Here is a 19,186-nt window from a genome sequence, read left to right as displayed (position 1 = left end):
AAGGAACAAAACCATCCAGGATCTAAAAATGGAACTAGAAATAATAAAGAAATCACAAAGGGAGACAACCCTGGAGTTAGAAAACCTAGGAAAGAGATCAGGAGTCATAGATGCAAGCATCACCAACAGAATACAAGAGATAGAAGAGAAAATCTCAGGTGCAGAAGATACCATAGAAAACATTGACACAACAGTCAAAGAAAATGCGAAATGCAAAAAGATCCTAACCCAAAACATCCAGGAAATCCAGGACACAGTGAGAAGAGCAAACTTAAGGATAGTAAGTATAGAAGAGAGTGAAGATTCTCAACTTAAAGGGCCAGTCAATATCTTCAACAAAATTATAGAAGAAAACCTCCCTAACCTGAAGAAAGAGATGCCCATGAACATACAAGAAGCCTACAAAACTCCAAATAGACTTGACCAGAAAAGAAATTCCTCCCCGTTACATAATAATCAGAACACCAAATGCACTAAACAAAGAAAGAATTTTAAAAGCAGTTAGGGAAAAAGGTCAAGTAACATAAATGTAGACCTATCAGAATTATACCAGACTTCTCACCAGAGACTATGAAAGCTAGAAGATACTACATCCCGCAAAACTCTCAATTACCATAGAAGGAGGAACCAAGATATTCCATGACAAAACCAAATTTACACAATATCTTTCCACAAATTCAGCCCTACAAAGGATAATAGATGGAAAACACCAACACAAGGAGTGAAACTACACCCGAGAAGAACCAAGAAAGTAATCTTTCAACAAACCCACACAAACATAACTCCACCTCTAACAAGAAAATTAACAGGAAGTAACAATCACTTTTCCTTAATATCTCTTAATATGAAAATTAATATTACCAACATATCTTACTCGACTGAAATTCAAAAATATGAGGAATTAAAAATTTGTCGGCTGTTATCCTGTAATCTCTCTAATTTGGTAATGGGAGAAATAGGTCCAATATTATACAATCCATATACACTTTCTGCTTGTTTGTACATGACTTCCCATAATCTTAATTTTATCATCTGCTCACAACTATCTTCCCATCTCACTGAAGTTTGATCTGCGAGTCAACTGAATTTCTTCTCCTCTTCACATATTTAATGCTCATAATGTTTACCTCCAAGCTCATGGCTGCTACATTAGATGAGCCATTGTTTCTCCTGGCTGCTACATTAGGTGAGGCAGTATTTCTCCTGGCTGCTACATTAGATGAGACACTGTTTCTTGCATGAGGTTTTGAAGACCAGAGTTGCCAACCCATGCAAACACACTGTCAGAGTGATTGTTTCTTGATTTTTCTGAGGTGACAACAGAAAACATATGGTAACTGGCAACAACCCAAATAACTCCTACAGTTGCTTACAAGAGTGGAAGAGGGGTACACACAGAATCATGGACAACTCAGATGCCCTACATCACAAAAGGCCCACTCAGCATGGGTGACAACTCAGGAAAGCTGCAGCTCTAACCCTCCCTGCCTAACTTGCTTGCACCTCCTCAGATCCTCTTCCCCAAGACAGATCTCAGGAGTTTCATAACTTCCTGAGCTCTGAGATTTAACCTTAAACATCCCCGTTGCCTCTGAGTCTCCCCAGCTTCTTCTCCCACTCAGGAGCAAATGTTTCCACTCCTAGACACCACTGCAAGATGAAGATCCTTGCAGTCTTTTAATCAGATCTCGGTGGTGTCCTGCTACTTGCTGTCCAATGGTGTCCCCTGGCCCAGATTGGTCAACAAATTCTTCCACCCAATGAAGTCCCTAGAACCTGACCTTTGCCTCTTCACAGCAAAGTTTGCACAGTACCCACGGAAGCCACCACATCAGATTCACTTTTGCTCCTAGTGCTTCCTCAATATGTGAACTTAAATAACACTAATTACGGTTGCTCCCTAAAGAAACATGAAGAGGGTATCACATCATATATGTTTTCTAAGATTTACAAAAGCTTCTATGTATATATGCCTCTAGTGTTTAAAGTTCACAGTCGAGCTACAGGGAGATGTCAGCAAATTTCAGATGGTGGGACACAGGCAAGGACAGAGCTGTTCCCAGCTCTAGGTACTTCAAGGTTCATAGAGATTGAATACCCCTTGCCTGCAGTGTGTGAACCAGTGTGGTCCTGATTTCAGATACATTTTAGATTGCAGGCTATTTGCATATATGATGAGATATTTTAGAAATGGCTCTCAAGGTTAAACATAGAGTTTACCATCTGTACACATAAGGTGAGGTTCATTTTATATACTATTTTAAGGTTTTGGGTGTATGTGTGGTTGAGAGTGATCTATGGAATGAAAGTTTCTACTAAGGAATCATGTCACCACTAAACCAATTCAGATTTGGAGTTTTCAAATTTGTGATGTTCAGCATAGACTCCATCTTCCCCATGGGACATCTGCTGCCCGAGATCCCCGGAGCGTAACATCAACACAGATGAGACAAAAGTTCTCCACAAACTTTTTCAGGATGAATTATGCAAGCATAAAAATAAAACATGTCATCTTCTCAATTAGACAAAACAAATGAATAATCCCAAAAGCCAATACGAGGTGTGCTATTAATTTCTATGAACATAAAACAGTCCTTGTTTTCCGATGAAACAAGTCAAAATTCCTAAGTGTTGCTCCAGGTCTCTTTTATTGGTTATTGTAGAGTTTCAGTCCCATCTGGTTGCCAGATCACATGCTCGTCAAAGAGTGAAAAAATGTTTCTGGTTCCTCTGCTGACTACAGCTCTGCTAGAAGACAATTTCTGTTATCATCAGGACTCTGAAAACTTTCAATAAACATTCACCATTCACAAATGGATAGGTCAAAATAAAAGGGTTATTTTTGTACAGAACAAAGATGGCCAGCTTCTGTCTGTCTCCAGCTTCCTAGTGCAAGAACCTCTCACAGAGTTTTAAATCTCAGAGCTAAGCTCCATCACAATTAACAGTGGGTACCAACATCTGTCAGAATGAGGGAGAGAGGAGGAGATAAAGACTTGGAAAAAGAAGGGGAGCATCCTAAGTGAGGGCTCTGACATAGCAGCCTCGCCTCAGATCAGAACGGCAACTACAGACAGCATCATTTACTTCCAGGAACCCAGTCAGGTGACTTGCATGTACTTTAAGGATGCTCTTCAATGCAATTTTTCTTCTGCAACCAGATAAATAAAAGATGCCAAGTAACCTGCCCCAGGCTGTACATCTAATAAAGACGTGCACGTACGTTACAAATACAGGCACAGACGCTTCCGAATGTCTTTCTGCCCGTCTATTATACTAATTCAACTCTGGTGGGTTTTTTTTCTAAGAAGGCTGCATACTTTCTTAAGACTATAGAGAAGACAACTCAAATTCACATAGGTTAAGCCATTCTCTGCCTTTCCAGAGGAGCTACAAAGTCAGCCTTTTGTTCAAGAGCACCCTTGGCCTCATACAAGTACGACACTTATCGCAGATTGGTAATCATTTGTTTCTTCGTCCCCAAGAAGTCTACAACATCATAACTTGGAGGACCCATTCTTCCTTCCTTCCATCCCCAGCATGGCTTGGTAGAGACTCCAAAATTCCGCTCATTGACAAATAACACAGTTTAAAATTATTCATGTTTGGACAATAGTACTTTGATTAGAAAAATCAATTTTCAAAAGCATGATTATAACATAAACCAACATTCATTTTCTGAAGATGATTTTGGCTGAATCTCCACAAATATGAAGTCATTGCATTTTAACTGAAATTGCTTACAGACTAGCAAGAAAATCAGAAAGCACTGTAATGGTGTTTCTATTTATGAATACCAGGCTATACACAAGTACTAAATCAGTTCACCTCTCATTTTGAATATTAACTGATCAGGCCTATTACTATACTTTGCTTGACAGAAATAAAAGCAGTAGGTATATGCACTGCATATATGTTGCTTGAGGCGTCTATGGAATGCAAGGCTGGACAGAAAGAAGTGTGAGGTGAGAGCCATCCATGTCTTAAACAAAGAGCAACATTTTGATGGAGGAGAGAGCCCTATAGGAGAAAGCATGAAGTGAAAAAGGAGGAACAACAATATGAACCAACCAGCAGCCCCAGAGCTCCCAGGGACTAAACCACCAACCAAAGAGTACACATGGAGGGACTCAAGGCTCCAGCCGCATATGTAGCAGAGGATGGGCTTGTGGGACATCAATGAGAGGAGAGGTCCTTTGTCCCATGAAGGCTCGAAGCCCCAGTATAGGGGAATGCCAGGGCCAGGAAGTGGGTGTGGTTGGGTTAGTGAGCTGGGGGTGGGGGGAATGGAACAGGGGGTTTTCAGAGGGGAAATGAGGAGAGGGGATAAAATTTGAAACGTAAATAAAGAAAATATCTAATAATAATAAAAATGTATAAAGGAAAGCAAGAAGTGGTATGGTGTGCTTTGTGGGAAGAAATGAGTTAGCCTGGGAAACTGGGGGGCTATCACTGGGTAACTGGTGTAACTGGTTAGGGTGTTTTGATAATTAGGCAAAGTAGTTTTTATCTCTGTGGGCAGTATGAAGTCATGAAACAAGTTCTGTGCTGTGCAACAAGGCTTGAGAGCGTGCTGTAGATCAGATGTGCTTTATAGAATGGACTGTCAGGTTAGAATTTATGAAAAACGTGACAGACACGGATGACTGTCCTTGTGGAGAACAGCTACTTAGTGACAGGAATTGCAGGCTGGGACAAGAGACCAAGGGCGGGGCTCAAGGTACCCCAGGGCAAGCCCCCGGTGTTCTGAGTGGTTATATACAATATGCCACAGTCTATGAATAGCTGCTGGGCAACTGGGAACTTAAAGTCAGGCATTAAATTTTTACTTTAGTTTCTAATCACAGAAAAAAAAATTAGTTCTTAATGTCAAGCTTACAGTCATGATGAAATTTAAAAGTTTAAAAATAAACAGGTTAAAAGTACATCATAATCTTTCTTTTACCAATGGACAAACCCAGAATACCACAATGCCCAGCTTCCTGCCTATTTTCTGTGTCTTGGTTCCTAGGTTTCTAAAAACCCAGGGAGGAAACATTTTCAGTGACCTTAATTAGTACTCAGATGCAGAACGGGGAGCTGGGAGGGCAGTGAAGGCCAGAACAGGTCTCGAGAAAAGCCAGAGAGAAGTGACCACCAGCACTGGCACCTGGAAATGTCCTCCACTCCACCCTTCATCTTGGCACTGTTTCTAACACTGCTGAAACCCAGAGAGTCTCTTATTCTCAGGGTCTACCCTTGGGAACAGCTGGAAAGCAGCCATCTCAACACTTTTGCTTTGTTTCCTCTGGGCGGTTCCTTAGCTTCACACACTCTGTCCAGTCCTCTGCAGGAATGACAACGAGCAAAGGGAAGAACTCAGACACGGGGGTCCACTGTAGGACACACTGGAGTACCAGAGTCAGAAAAGCTCAAACACACACTTTTCTTAAGGTGACATAGCTTGGAGACTGGGGTTGAGAGGAAATTCATTCTTTTTACTGTCAAAACTTCAAAGGTGCGCAGTCCCTACTCTCCATGAAATAATGCAGGGGTGACAGATGCATGAATGCGACCCAGCAGCTGGGCAACAGTGCAGCTGCAGCAGCCAGGGACCTTCCTTCCTGCGCCAGTTCTGCAGCCAAGGGATCAGACATGAGAGAGAGGCTGCATGTTCCCTGTGCTTCCTCCCTTCCTGCTTCCAGCAGAAAGCAGAAAATAGCATTTTGTAAGTGGAGTATCACTTAGTCTTTGACTCAGATATCGAACCTCCCCCAACCAGTAAGACTTTCTAAGGAAAAGGCAGGCAAAAATAGCCACCAAGGAGCTCTCATCTGCAGTCCCAGCCTGTGGGGACGCTTGTCTCTGGGCTGCCTTTCCTTTGGTATTTAAGAAAAAAAGAGGGAAACATGAAGGCATACAGCAGGCTTTAGGCATTCCCACCATGTCTACTGTATGCTCTCCAGCCCTGGAGGAGGAGAGAGAGAAACTGGAAACTGCCCTGCTTTGTCAGAGGCAGAAATAATACCCCAAACATCTTGTTATTTCTAAAGGGCCAGAAAGCTCTAAGCAAAGGTACTTAACTTAGCCTTTACATCTTTGTCTTAGGACCTTTCTCAGTCTCTCCCTCTGATAATTTCTCTATCAATGATGTAATCTGATGGTGGTCATGAGATGCTCACAGACCTAAAAAAAAAAAAAAAAAAATCTGAGCGCTGACATTACGTGCTTCCCCTTTAAAGTCTTTGTAGGTAAAATCGGAACCTGAGCGAACACCTTGTTGATGACAGGTGACCATGGTCGTAGCTCCTCAAGGCTCAAGTTCCCACTGTATTTGAATTTCATGTTTTCTCATTTTTTGGTTGATTGATAAGTAGGGAGTTATAACTAAGGGGCAGCAGACCCAGAAGACAAGGAGGTGGCAGCCCTGGATGCCGTTCCACTCATCAGCTGCCCTAACTTTCAATTACTCACCTCTGAACAGTTCTACTCTCTCATTATCACTTTCAGGCAAAAGGAACTTTAAGAAAGTTACACATAACCCTTTTCTGAAAACATTTAATTCACCAGTGCCATGCCCTTTAAATCCTTGAAAACAATTCAATCCAGAAACGCCTTAGTTTGTTTTGTTGATTATAAGTCATTTGTCCTTTCCCAATAATATATATGGAAAGTCAAGGGGATTCCTACTTCAGACAATGTCAAGAGGGACAGGGGCCACCACAGAAAAGCTGATCATCAAAATTTTCCAGGGAGGGCAGGGAGGCAGCAGGAGACTCCATTTGGAAAAGACCAAAAGGATGAGATACAGAACAGCAGTTTGCAAGGGACAAGTTTCAAGGATGCTGGATCTGAGTGTGGGACAGGCTGGGGAGTGAGTACTCGAGCCCCTCCCTTCTGACCTGCTTAGCTCCCTGTCAGTCAAGGATCCTTATAGAAGGACCATTCTTAAGTCCCACCTACCCTCACAGACAGCAATACACAGATCAATATGAACCTTGAAAAAAAAAATCTGTCTAGACAAGCAATGTCTTACACAATGCCAAGAGCCCCCAGTCTCCAACCCCCCTACTCTCTCTGAGCCTAATGGGTCTGAAAGCTTCCTTAACGGGCTGACATTCAGACACTCATTAGAAGGACATTGAGGATACCATCTACCGACCTTTCCGGAAACTAAAGCACCGTTTGATTCTTCTGTATGTAGTTTTGGGGATGAAAGGAGTTGATGCTAAGGCACCTGAGGGGCGTCCCCCCGAATTTCGATCTTCAGGCATCATGCAGGCCCCAAGTTGTGTGAGACCAGCTCAGGCTGCCTTAAAACCTGCCTCAGCGCAGAAGCCCACAGGCGCTCCTCCTCATGTTTGTTTATGTGTCAAGTCTGAAGTGCTGATTCCTAGAACTCCAGGGGTTTTGATCATCCAAGTCCTGAGTTAAGGTAACATCTCATTTATTCCTCTTTGGTAAGAAACAAAACAAATTACTCTCCTTTTTCTTTTGCCTAATTCAGTGAGTTTTGAGGATTTTTGTTGTTGTTGTTGTTGTTGTTGTTGCTGCTGCTGCTGCTGCTGCTGCTGCTGTTGTCTGCTTTGTTTTGTTTTTAAGTTTCTGCAGACATTCCAAAAATGTCACAGGAAAAGAATTGCAGCTAGCAAGCTGCTACTACCTTCTCGAGGCAGGAATGGTTTCGTTTATTGAGAATTGTCTTCTCAGCTGGACACAAAGTCATCTAGAAAGGTCAGCAAATGGCCCTGTGCAAAGGGGAGGAGGAGGAAGGACTGAAGGGCCCCTCGGGAGTACTTCTGCGCGGTCCTGGCTGGCTCCTTTAATCTGAGAGAAAAGCGCAGGAATCCTTGGCACCTTCTCCAGAACGCATTCCAGCGCGCAGATAATTCCTTGCAAAGGACTCCCCTGCTCCTTTTATGGTACCCCCTCAGCCTCTGATGCTCTCTGCAGGCTTCTCTCTTTTCCCGTCTGTCTTCCGGCTCCCCGCGGAGCCGCCACGTAAGACGAATCTGGTGCCCATTCTCGGAGTATCCTTGGCTGTTCCCGAGGCGGCTTTGCAGGGAGCTCTCCTCCCCCTCCTGCTCGGGTTCCCTTTTCTCAATGAGAGCTGGGCGGGAGCTGGCAGGGCTGCTGCTGCCGAGTCACAGCTGTGGCTGCTGCAGCCTCCAGTGCCTGCTGGTCAGACTAAGCAGGTGCTGTAGCACCAGGAACGGAGACAGGGAGGATGCCTTCTGCCCTGTAAAGCCCCTTTCTTTTTTTTTTTTTTTTCTGACTCTGCACTGATCGCACAACTCTTGTCTGACTCAGCACCTTCTCTGCTGTCTGGTTCAGCCCCTCCAGAAAACAGGACCAAACCACCCCTTGGGTCTCTCTCTCTCTCTCTCTCTCTCTCTCTCTCTCTCTCTCTCTCTCTCTCTCTATACACACGCGCACTCTGCATGCTCATTCTCACATTTATTTCTTTTCCACACAAGAGCCACATGTTTTTTCCTCCAGATCTTGTGTGGTTGAATCTATTTGTGGATGCTAAGGTAAAAATGCATATTTTTGTGTCACATTATTATTACATATCTATATGTTTTAATATGTCTATAAAAATTAATTCTGGCAGCAGGGGAGCCTACAGGTGCAACTGCAAAACTAATCAGCTCATGCAAGATGGAAATGTATCCACTTCTCTGGTCTGAAAGCCAGCTCTTGGGAGCCCCCTCCCCCCAGCGCTTGTCCACTAAACCTTCCAGTCCTGTTCACTGAATAATTGACTGATTTGGGTTAATCATTCACCCACCTGACTGCTCCCTAGGCAGATCTGGAATGTTGGCGTTTTAACCCTAGCTGACCCCAGGGCCTGCTCCCTCCCCAGCCCTTCAGCTGGAGCTTCCCCAATCCCTGAGATGTATGAGGAGGACACCCTTCACAACAGCATGGTTGCCCAGTGAGGTTTAGCCCCATGTCACAGCCAGGCATATAATTCTCTCTCTGTGTGCGTGTGTTTTCACTCTAGGCGACTGGAAACCACCAAGCAGACTAGCATTGGCCACCTCCATGAACACTGCCTCAAAGTCAACTGGAACAAAATTCAATTTACAGAACAAGCTAGGAGCTGGCTCTGTGGTTAGGAGTGCATGCTGCTTCTGTTTGGTCCCCGGCACCCATACTGGACCCATTATGACATCTTGTAGCTATAGCTTTAAGGTCAGCTGGTGCCCCTAGTCTCTGAAAAAAAAAAAAAAAAAAAAAATATATATATATATATATATATATATATATATATATAAACATCCACTCCACATATGCACAATTAAAAATAAATAAAAAAGCAAACAAGAATGGAACAACTAAAACTAAACATTTCCAGGGTTGAACACTTTAACTGCCCTCCAAAAGACCCAACAAACAGCTGAAAGAGTCAGATGCAGATATTTGCGCCAATGGACAGAAGCTGCTGACCCCTGTGGTTGAATTAGGGGAAAGCTGGAAGAAGCTGAGGAGAAGGGCAACCCTGTAGGAGGACCAGCAGTCTCGATCAACCTGGATTCCTGAGATCTCTCATACACTGGACCACTAACCAGGCAGCATACACCAACTGATATGAGGCCCCCAACATATATACAGCAGAAGACTGCCGGGTCTGGGTTCAGTCAGAGAAGATGCACCTAACCTTCAAGAGACTGGAGGCCCCAGGGAGTGGGGAGGTCTGGTGGGATGGGATTGAGGGTTGGGGACATCCTCGTGGAGATGGGGGGGGGGACGAACGTATGGGATGTGGAACAGTCAGAGGGTGGACCAGGAAGGGGATAAAATCTTGAGTGTAAAAAAATAATTAAATAAATTTTAAAAAATTATTACTGACACATACATATAACCACACACACGCACACATACACTCATACACAAACACATAGACACACATTTAGGCCCTGGTACACACTCAGGCACAAACAGACACAAACACACATATAGACACATACTTACACACTAATACACACACATACACACATATTTAGTTTCTGACACACACACAAGTACACACACACAGAGGTATATATACATAGACATACACACAGACACACAGATACACACACTCTCCCCCACACACATAGATATACATTAGGCCCTGGCATACACACAGGTGCACACATGCAGGCACACAGACACACACAGATAGACACAGACACACTTACATAGACACACGTTTAGGCCCTGGCACATGCACAAGTATACACACAGGTACACATATACAGAAGCACAGATACACACACACATAAATGCATACATAGACATACAGATACACACACATAAATGCATACACAGACATACAGACACACATACATGTATACACAGACATACAGACACACACACACGCACACACACACACACACACACACACACACTTCTAGTTTATTTTCAAGCAGACACAGACACCATTTGCTTCCCAACATTGTCAACAGGGAAAGAGCAGGTCATGGAGCTTTAAGCAGCTTTAAGCAGCTTTAAGCCCAGTTTAGGAGATCTAGACTCAGTGCTGAGTCTGTGAAATAACTGTCTTCATTTGATGAAGAGTCCTACAGTTTCTCTTTCCTACTCAGTTTTTAATTGCTTGGAGAGTGAGGGCCTAGAGAAGCTTCTCGGGTGTTCAACACTTGAATCAAAGCCCATTAAGGTAACACCAGAAAGAGAGGATATTTTGTACACATACAGAACCTAAACATTTTGAGGCTTAAGTACTTCCACCTTCTAAAAAAACACATTTTGTAACTTCCACAGGGAGCTGCCAGAACAGTGATACAAACAATTAAGATGTATCCCAAGGTGACAAGCAGCAGAAGGCAGGCCAGGTGCCCCCTAATCAAAGACCACAGAAGTCTGGGTGAAGGCAATGAAGGAGGATGGCAAGAGATAGCCATCTGGGATTAATGTGCTCTAGGGTCCACAGCAAATATTAATATGCTCTAGGGTCCACAGCAAATACAGGACGGGAGATGTGTTCCCTGCTCAGAGGGAATTATGGCAATGCAGGTGTGACTAAGCATGTAAAGTATCCAAAGCCGAGGTGGTTAGACCATGCTGCATGGGAAGTCATCACTGGTTAGCCTAGACCATGGTTTTACCTTCTCAAGAAGACACTAGCTATCTGTCAGCTGTCAGTCACCTTCAAGCCCAGCCCTCCACCCTAGCTCAGGGCATCCGTTCTCTGTGCTATCAATACCCTATGCTTTCCTGCATACAGAATCACACAAGTGAACTGTGGGGTAGGGCCTGGCTTCTTTCACTTAGTGTCATGTTGCCAAGACTCATTCAAGTTGCTGTGTGAACTAGCCCTCCCTTCCTTTCTTGTGGTGAGTAACGATTCATTCAACAGCTGCACAGTCCTGTCCCACGGAACACAGGAGACACATTCTAAGAAGTAGTTTATCAGTCTGTGTTGTCAACCCATAATCGTTTTGACATTTTCATATAACATAATTGCTTGTTAGTCAAAATAGAAAAAAAAGTTAAAATAAAAAAACAATATTACTCTGTTTTAGAATTCAACATAGTTGTAGGATTATGATATGTAATCATATTAATGATAATATGATCTGAATTAAGCCTCTTGGGGTTGTCTAGACACGCATCTACCAATAGTGTTGAATAATTTACTACTTATCTTAACATTTACCCATTTGGACATAGGAGCCCACAGTACTAGCAGCTGGAAGAAAGGGATGAATTGCTTCCTCTACTTTCTGCTTTTTATGGCTAAAATCTGCTCACCTCCTCCAAAAGGTCCCCATATGACTCGGCGGATGGACTTCACCCAGTCTTCCATGTCATTCTGGGTGCTCGCCATGAGGAGATAGCTCTCATGATTGGCTGTCATCCGATCTCGTTCACCTCCTGCAAAAACACAAGGACATTCAGTGGACAGTTCAACCAGTGATCGAAGATTTCTCATCGCCACTTTCCAAGGGAATCCTAGAAACAAGGACGGGGCCTCATGCAGCCAGCAGCGCCGCGTCCCACTGAATGAACTGGAAATATTTACCTCAGTTTCTGGGGGACCTGGGGTGGGGATTGCTGCTTTAAAAGGAAAAGCTCTTATGTTTCCAGGAGAAGGCTAGAGACCGAATACCATTCCCTAAACAAAGCCTGGGGTTTTCTGTCCTAGCAACAACCTACAGGCCTGCAGTAACTCATAATCTGATCCATTCACAGAGCTGCTGAATAGGGAGAAACAGTAGAGACAAAGTGAATGGAGGAGATGATGGTGTAGTGGTCCACAGAGAACTCAGGATTTTGCAGGAGCACTGAACCCTGCTTAGTTCACACCCTGCGGACAGCAAGTCTGTGGTCCTGGATGCACTGGGCACACCATGGAATGGGGGAGGGGAGTGGCTGCATGCCTTGCGTACTACAGATGCCAAACCATATCCAAAGACCCTGACACCAGAGTAGGAACTTTCAAAAGCCCTGGGTGCAGACAGGGACCGTGCCTCTTTTACTTCCTGGCCCGTTCTCTGAAGATCATTTGCATCTCTAAGATCAGATTTGAAGAACAAAATTCTAAAGCATGCAATTTAATGCCCGGGAAGTCCTATAGTGTGTTTCCATTTCTCTGGAATACAATTTTCAGGTGTGTAGTGAAAGAGTGGCCATGGCTGACCTTGACCCAGACTCGGAGAGTCTGTTCGATATAAGGATGCTTCTGGTGCCGAGAGCTGACCGTGCATCCGACTTGAGACATCATTCATAATGCTCATGAAAGAAGAATTTAAAAAGTTGGGTACCATTTCACCAAACACTGGTGGTTAATGTTATACTAACTGTTCAGGTGCTCAGTAGCTATCAGCATTTAATTTTCACTAGACATTCTAAACTTGTAGCCTTTGGATCAGTCATTCACATTCAAGGGGCTTATTTGGGTAGCTCATCATTTGTAAGTAGACTGGAATACTTCTGGGAAGGGCTTGTTGGCTTCCGCTCACAAAAGACTCCACCTGCCTCCTTTCGTGAACACCCAAACTAATTCACCCATAGCTTTGAAAGGTAAGTTTAGGCATTTGGGTCCTGGATTCTATAGGGCCCTCATAGCTGAGAAGTCCTGGCTGAGAAAGCCCTGTGCACGTAGGGGAATTTGAGGTTGATCCACTGAGTGGCTCAGCTGGTCTTGTTCCTCTCATACAACAGGATAAACATGTGCTAAGTGAATGTCAAATAGGTCTCCCCATACAGAAATACATCGTAATAAACAAAAAGAGTTGCTTTTGTGAGAATAAGGGAAAAAAGCATATGAAAATAAACTCAAGTGCACAAAACTAGAAACTCTGCATTTCATCTAACTGCCTTTTACCAGGGAGACTACACAACTAATAAACATGAGAGCAATTATTCAAGAGTAACAAGGATGATTTTTTGTAAGCATTATCGTCCATTGATATCACTATATATAGAATGTACATTTAAATTATACAAGGCACCTACATGTGGATATAGCATGCTTCAGCACGCACACACATGCTCGTATCAGATATGAATGCCAGAAATAACTATATGATAAAATAAAACAGTGTTTTAGTGGGCAGTACACAGTACTAAGAATCTGTTTTGCATTCTGATCTGTTTATGTCATCATACTGAGCCAAATAATTAGCATTTTGAAATCAGAATATTTTAATTACTGCCTTTGCCTGAAGGATGCTTAGTAAATCAGATAGCAATTTCCTGCTGTGTCACTCAGCCCAGAGAGAGAGAGACAGCGCTGGCAATGAGAATGAGCTACAGCCATTGCAGAGCCTCTCCGTCCAGAAGCAGAGGGAGGGAAGGCTCATAAGCACAACCGGCCATTATTCCAGACTTTTTATTTGATTCTTTATCTCGGGTGCTGTGTGTCTGACCTTGAATCTCATTGAGGCTGCCAATCATAGCCGTGAAATCCCATGTGTGAGTTCTATCCATTGATAGAGATCTTGGTTCCTCAGTGTATCAGTAAAGGGAAAAAATGGTTTAGAGCAGCCTTTGAACAATCTTGGTGGAAGCACACATTTCTTTACTAAATGTCTTTACTAAATTTCTTTACTAAATGAGATGAAGTCATGATATATATCATGAATGTACTATCCAGAGTTCGTATTTTCTGAGGTTTTCGATACTTGCTGGTGCCTATAAACACTACATGAAAATCCCAGAAATGAATAAATCATGAAATTTAACAGTATATCACGATCAGTTTTCTCATTATTGTTGCTAATTTCATACTGACAAATGTTCAGGTTGAACCTTAGTTTAGGAGTGTATGTGTTGTAAACATATACAGGGGTTCCAGGCAGCCATAATGGGTCTAAGGTCACATCCACTGGGAGCAGGGTAGGGCAGCCTCCTAAAAGGTAAAGCGACCCCTCCTAAAAACAGGTGGTGTCGAGGACATATGTCGTCTACTTTAGTATATATGGCCCTGCTGCTACAAGTCACCTACTGCGCATTGCAATTAAAGGGCTCCAAATATAACTTGGCAGATATTTTTATCCCATAGAAGAATAAATCCACAATATAAACTTTGAATCCCATAGGCAAAGTTTAATTTTTTTGCTGTTATCTCTTTGGTGGGACCTAATATGTAATGCAAGCATTTTAGAAAGCAACATCATTTCAAGAGGTAAAAATTAGAAATGCCACTGAGTTTTAGCTATCATAGCAGAGTTTCATAATCTTATATTTATACATAAGATGTGTATGCACATATCTGTGTTCACCTTACTCTACACACTCTCCCTTCTTCAGTTTTGCTTGAACTTCTGCAGAGTTCGGTTTTTGAAAGCCTCCTCTAAACGCTGGTGGATCTGCACACATATTAAGGGCATGACTTCGGGATGGTGACACCAGTTGGCAGTAACACTTGCTGCCAGTGCGACACTTCAAGATTTGATGATTTTACGGAAGCTAAATAGGTCACATTGTTCCATTGTGTTCACTTTTGTGTAACAAAGCATTTGCATGTTTCAACGAGACCTGTAGATTGAATTTGCTCCGTTTACTTTGCTCAAACAAAATTAAACACTTGACATGGTTATCTTTTATGCAACTTGTAAGATCGAGTAACAAAAGCTTATGCATACATATACATATACATATACATATACATCATATACATGCTTGGAATCAGAAACTTGGACTTTCTCAATGACAAAAGGACTGCCACCATTATAGATCAGCCTTCTGAAACTTAAATTTAAGACACATTTTACTGACTCGTTGAATGGAACTTTCTAAAATCAGTCACGCTTGTTTTCTGTTTTAAATGTGGCCCGGAGGCTGACGGCTGAAGGCCTGGATGCTGTCCTGTAGCACTACTGGGAGGAGATGGAACTATTCTGAGGAGGACTGACGCCTGTGAGTGAGGTACCTTGTCTCTTGTTAGTATCTCACTGAACATGTGCTAGGTGCATTCCACCATGACACACTGCTTTGCTGGAGGCCCCAGACTCAACACTTTGAACCATGAGGGAAAATACCAACGACTTTCCTATATCAGACATTTAACTAAAGCAACAGAAAGCTAGCGAATCCACACACAAAGGTTTTTTTTTTTTTGTTTGTTTGTTTGTTTTTCATTTTACCTTAGGGAAAAACAATTGCAAGTTGCTAGTTCAGTTGTGAACGAAAAGATAAGACTGCTTCTTAGAAAAGATGTATATATGTGTGTGTTCTCTTTAGTAAGCAAATGTAGGTTGCCAGTGAATTCATTGTTCATGTTTTTTAAATGATTTGCTCAAAGTGGGTGGTACCACCCATGTTTGACCTTACTTTCAATAAAGTCATGGTATGGACCTGAGGACATTTCAATGAACATTTTCGATGCTGTTAGTAACTTTAAGGGTGAAATGTTTCTTTATTCCTAATTGCAAACAGGGTCAAAGCTAGATTATTACACTATTCATTTTATTAGCAGTTCTTTTTATTTGTTTTCTAAAGCTCTTTCCATTTGATGAGAGAAAATGAGAATTGGGACAATAATGGAAAGAGCTTTAGAAAACAAAAAGAATTCCACATTAGTCTCTACAAGATCTAGCTTTTACGTCTTTACTAATGACGGATTATGAAGTTCAAAGCATGGGAAAATAATAGTGGAAATCACAGAGATAGAAATGCAAGGCAAGGTTTTCCTTTTATGGAGAATGATACTCAGAAAACAACCAGAGTTATGTGGCATGCAGTTAACAGACCCAGAGCCCCTGTGGACACTTTTAACATATAACAATTGAATATGATAAGAGAACATACTTCATACGCTATCATATGAAAAATAAGAGTTTTAGTATTATTTTTCCAGTATTTCTTTCCCAAATATTAACTTAAAAGACACTATAAGGGCCCAACTCTATGCTAAGATCTTTGAGTAGTTTAAAAAATCTCTTAAGCCAGAAAATGAGAATTTATTAAAAGTTTTACTTTAAAAAAGCTGCACAAATCTACATTAATATTTCTAAATAATTTGAGCCTCTAAACCAAAAGGAGATCAATTAGAGGCCCAGTGGCAGTAAAAACATTACTTTTATAGTTAATAATACCACAAGCATGCTACTGAATTATTTTGTACTTTAGTTCAACTAATGATGGGTTTTGGTTTTCTTAGATTTTTATTATAGGGCTGCCTTACCTATATTATACCCTCAAGAAGGCTATAATATTTTTGTAAAACTAGACCATTCTGTAGTACATCACAGATGTATGTTTAAGCTATGAGTAATTATGATGAATATTTGTTAATTTGTCCCAACTGAGAGTAGTGGGACATCCTCACAGGATCACGGTGCACTAATTAAAGAAGTATGACTTTAAACACATCAAAGCATGTTGGAAAATTGGTTGTTCTGTGGTTTTCTAATGTGAGTGTAGAATTTTTTTAAACTATTTTTTGAGTTTAGTATTTGAATACTTTCAAATTCAGATTTTCAAATGCAATAAAATGGCTTATTTTAGAAAATATTTTGAATATAATTATAAAGGAAATTCTTTTTTATAATGATTCAAATTTATTTTTTATTATTATTTTCTTTATTTACATTTCAAATGCTATCCGAAAGTTCCCAATAACCCCCCGCCCCTACTCTCCTACCCACCCACTCCCACTACTTGGCCCAGGCCTTCCCTTGTGCTGGGTCATATAAAGTTTGCAAGAAAAGGAAATTCTTTTAATAAGAAAGGAAAGAAAGATGTATCTTCCAAGCTATGGCTGGTTTCCATTTTTCATGTTTTTAGAAGTAGTTACTAAGTATTTATCCTATTTTGTTGCATTTGGATTTGTTGTCCTGAGACTGTGTCTCTGTATATTTATGTAGTACAAGTTGGTCTTGAAAGAACGATCCTCCTGCCTCAGCTCCCTGAATGCTGGGATTATAGGCATGCACCACAATAAATAGTACAATACATACTTCAAAATGATTAATTCTGACACTTTAGCATTTCAAGTAGACACATTTTAGATTTGCATGAATTTTCTGATTTCCCAGGCTCTTCTGAAAAGCACATAAGAGCTGCACACATCATTGACAATGATGACATCATTGACTGTATCAACTACCGGCTACCCAGACTGCACCGGGAAGTCAAGACTGCAAGTTCTTCGGGACTTTTAGCTTCTGCTTTTGTCAGAGGTTTAGCGACTAGTCACTCACTTCCAGAAGCAAACCAAATTTTCCTGGTCGAAACTGCTGAGAAATAAAGGAGTGGTGCGCTTCATGAGCCTTCCAGTCGACTCTAATGCTTGAAGAAGTCAGAGAGCTCCTGATGCAGGAGGACTGCCATAACTGGTCGATATTTAAGACCAAAGATTCACGGCTTTCAACCACAGGCCTCTCCATAGCTTGTCTCTATATCCTATTCTCTCCTCCGTGGTAGTCTTTCAATCAGAAGGCCCTGAGCTTTAAGGCTACGGATCACATAACATATCTAATTGCTGATTTGCATTGTAAATGATTACCATGGTGGGCAGCTTCGTAAGAACATGTCATTTAAGTTAATATTAGTGAGTCTGGCAATTCTGTAAGCCGCATGCATTAAAGATAGCTTATTTTATCAAAGTGAACATTAAGACATTTCTTTTTTTTTTTTTTTTGCATTTGAATGTGCATTCATTATACTGCCATCCCACATGCACAGAGTTTGATGAGTTAAATTGTATATTGAATTTGCAGAGAGATAACTGTGTCCGAGGATCTAGATGAAAATTCTCAAACACATTAAGAATTATCTTATACTGTTTTCTTCTTATTGTTTTGGAACCTAACATAGCTGCGAGGCTAATAATAAATTCAGTTGGTAACTTATTTACACTTTGCAAATTATCTTCATATCCCTTGATCTGGTTTTATAAATTATCCTGAGAGGTGAGGCAGAACCTCCATCCATCTATGGAACACATCTGTGACAAACCCGCTCCTGTTCTCATCAGTGTCCTAGGTCCTGAGGATACAGAGAAACAAAAAGGAAAGAGAGAGCTTGGGTCAGCATTTGGACTGAGCACATTGACTTGGATGTCACTGATGCAATGCTGTCTAGACAAGAGGATTTTTGTATGTAACATTAAGGAAGGCCATCACTAGAAAAGAGTAAGTGTAGAGCTTTAGGAAGATGAATGGGGGAGGTAAAAGGCTCAAACACTGTTAAGTATGGGGACTTCATGATTGTTGATCCCTAAGTTGGGAAAAGCAGAGATCACTGGACACTTAAAGGTACAGATCATCAGGTTAAGCAACGAGGAGATCATTGACAGCCCTATAAGAACTACTTCAGTGTATCAGGTCAGCCCGAGCCAACAAACAGAAAACCTTTTATAGGGATGTGTTCATCAACTTGTGGAGGAGAGAAAGAGAGATGGCCATTGTAAGCAAATCCTCTAGAATTTCAGTATAGAACAAACTAGAGAAATGGAACTGTGCCTGCGTGTGTGTCTGTGTGCGTGCATGTGTGTATAGGGTGATACAAGAACTATAAAATGGGAACTATTACAGAAGGTTTATATGCTTGCAAGAATTATTCATAAGGCTAGAGAGATGGCTCAGCAGTTAGGAGCACACAGTGTCCTTCCTGAAGACCTGATGGGTTCTGAACATCCATCACATCAGGCAGACCAAAACTGCCTATAGCTCCTGATCCACCCATCTCATAACCTCTTCAGTCCTCCACAAGCATCTACACACACACACACACACACGCACACGCACAC

General features: G+C 41.8%; 1 protein-coding gene across 4 annotated transcripts in view; it reads right to left on the bottom strand.

The window, feature by feature from the left end:
* Arhgap24 (Rho GTPase activating protein 24) overlaps positions 1-19,186 on the bottom strand; it is a 397,141-nt gene that overhangs the window by 40,705 nt on the left and 337,250 nt on the right. For 3 of the 4 annotated variants that reach the window (XM_021210457.1, XM_021210462.1, XM_021210461.2), the window contains one exon: positions 11,740-11,862. In XM_021210457.1, the coding sequence (XP_021066116.1) occupies positions 11,740-11,862 (123 nt within the window). Of the gene's footprint in view, positions 1-7,141; positions 8,326-11,739; positions 11,863-19,186 lie in introns of those variants that run through there. The other variant, XM_021210458.1, reaches the window with a different exon arrangement.

The sequence above is a fragment of the Mus pahari genome, chromosome 13 (assembly GCF_900095145.1).
Source record: "Mus pahari chromosome 13, PAHARI_EIJ_v1.1, whole genome shotgun sequence".
NCBI lineage: Eukaryota > Metazoa > Chordata > Mammalia > Rodentia > Muridae > Mus > Mus pahari.
The sequence above is the reverse complement of the archived record's forward strand: the minus strand, read 5'-3'. Positions and strand labels throughout refer to the sequence as shown.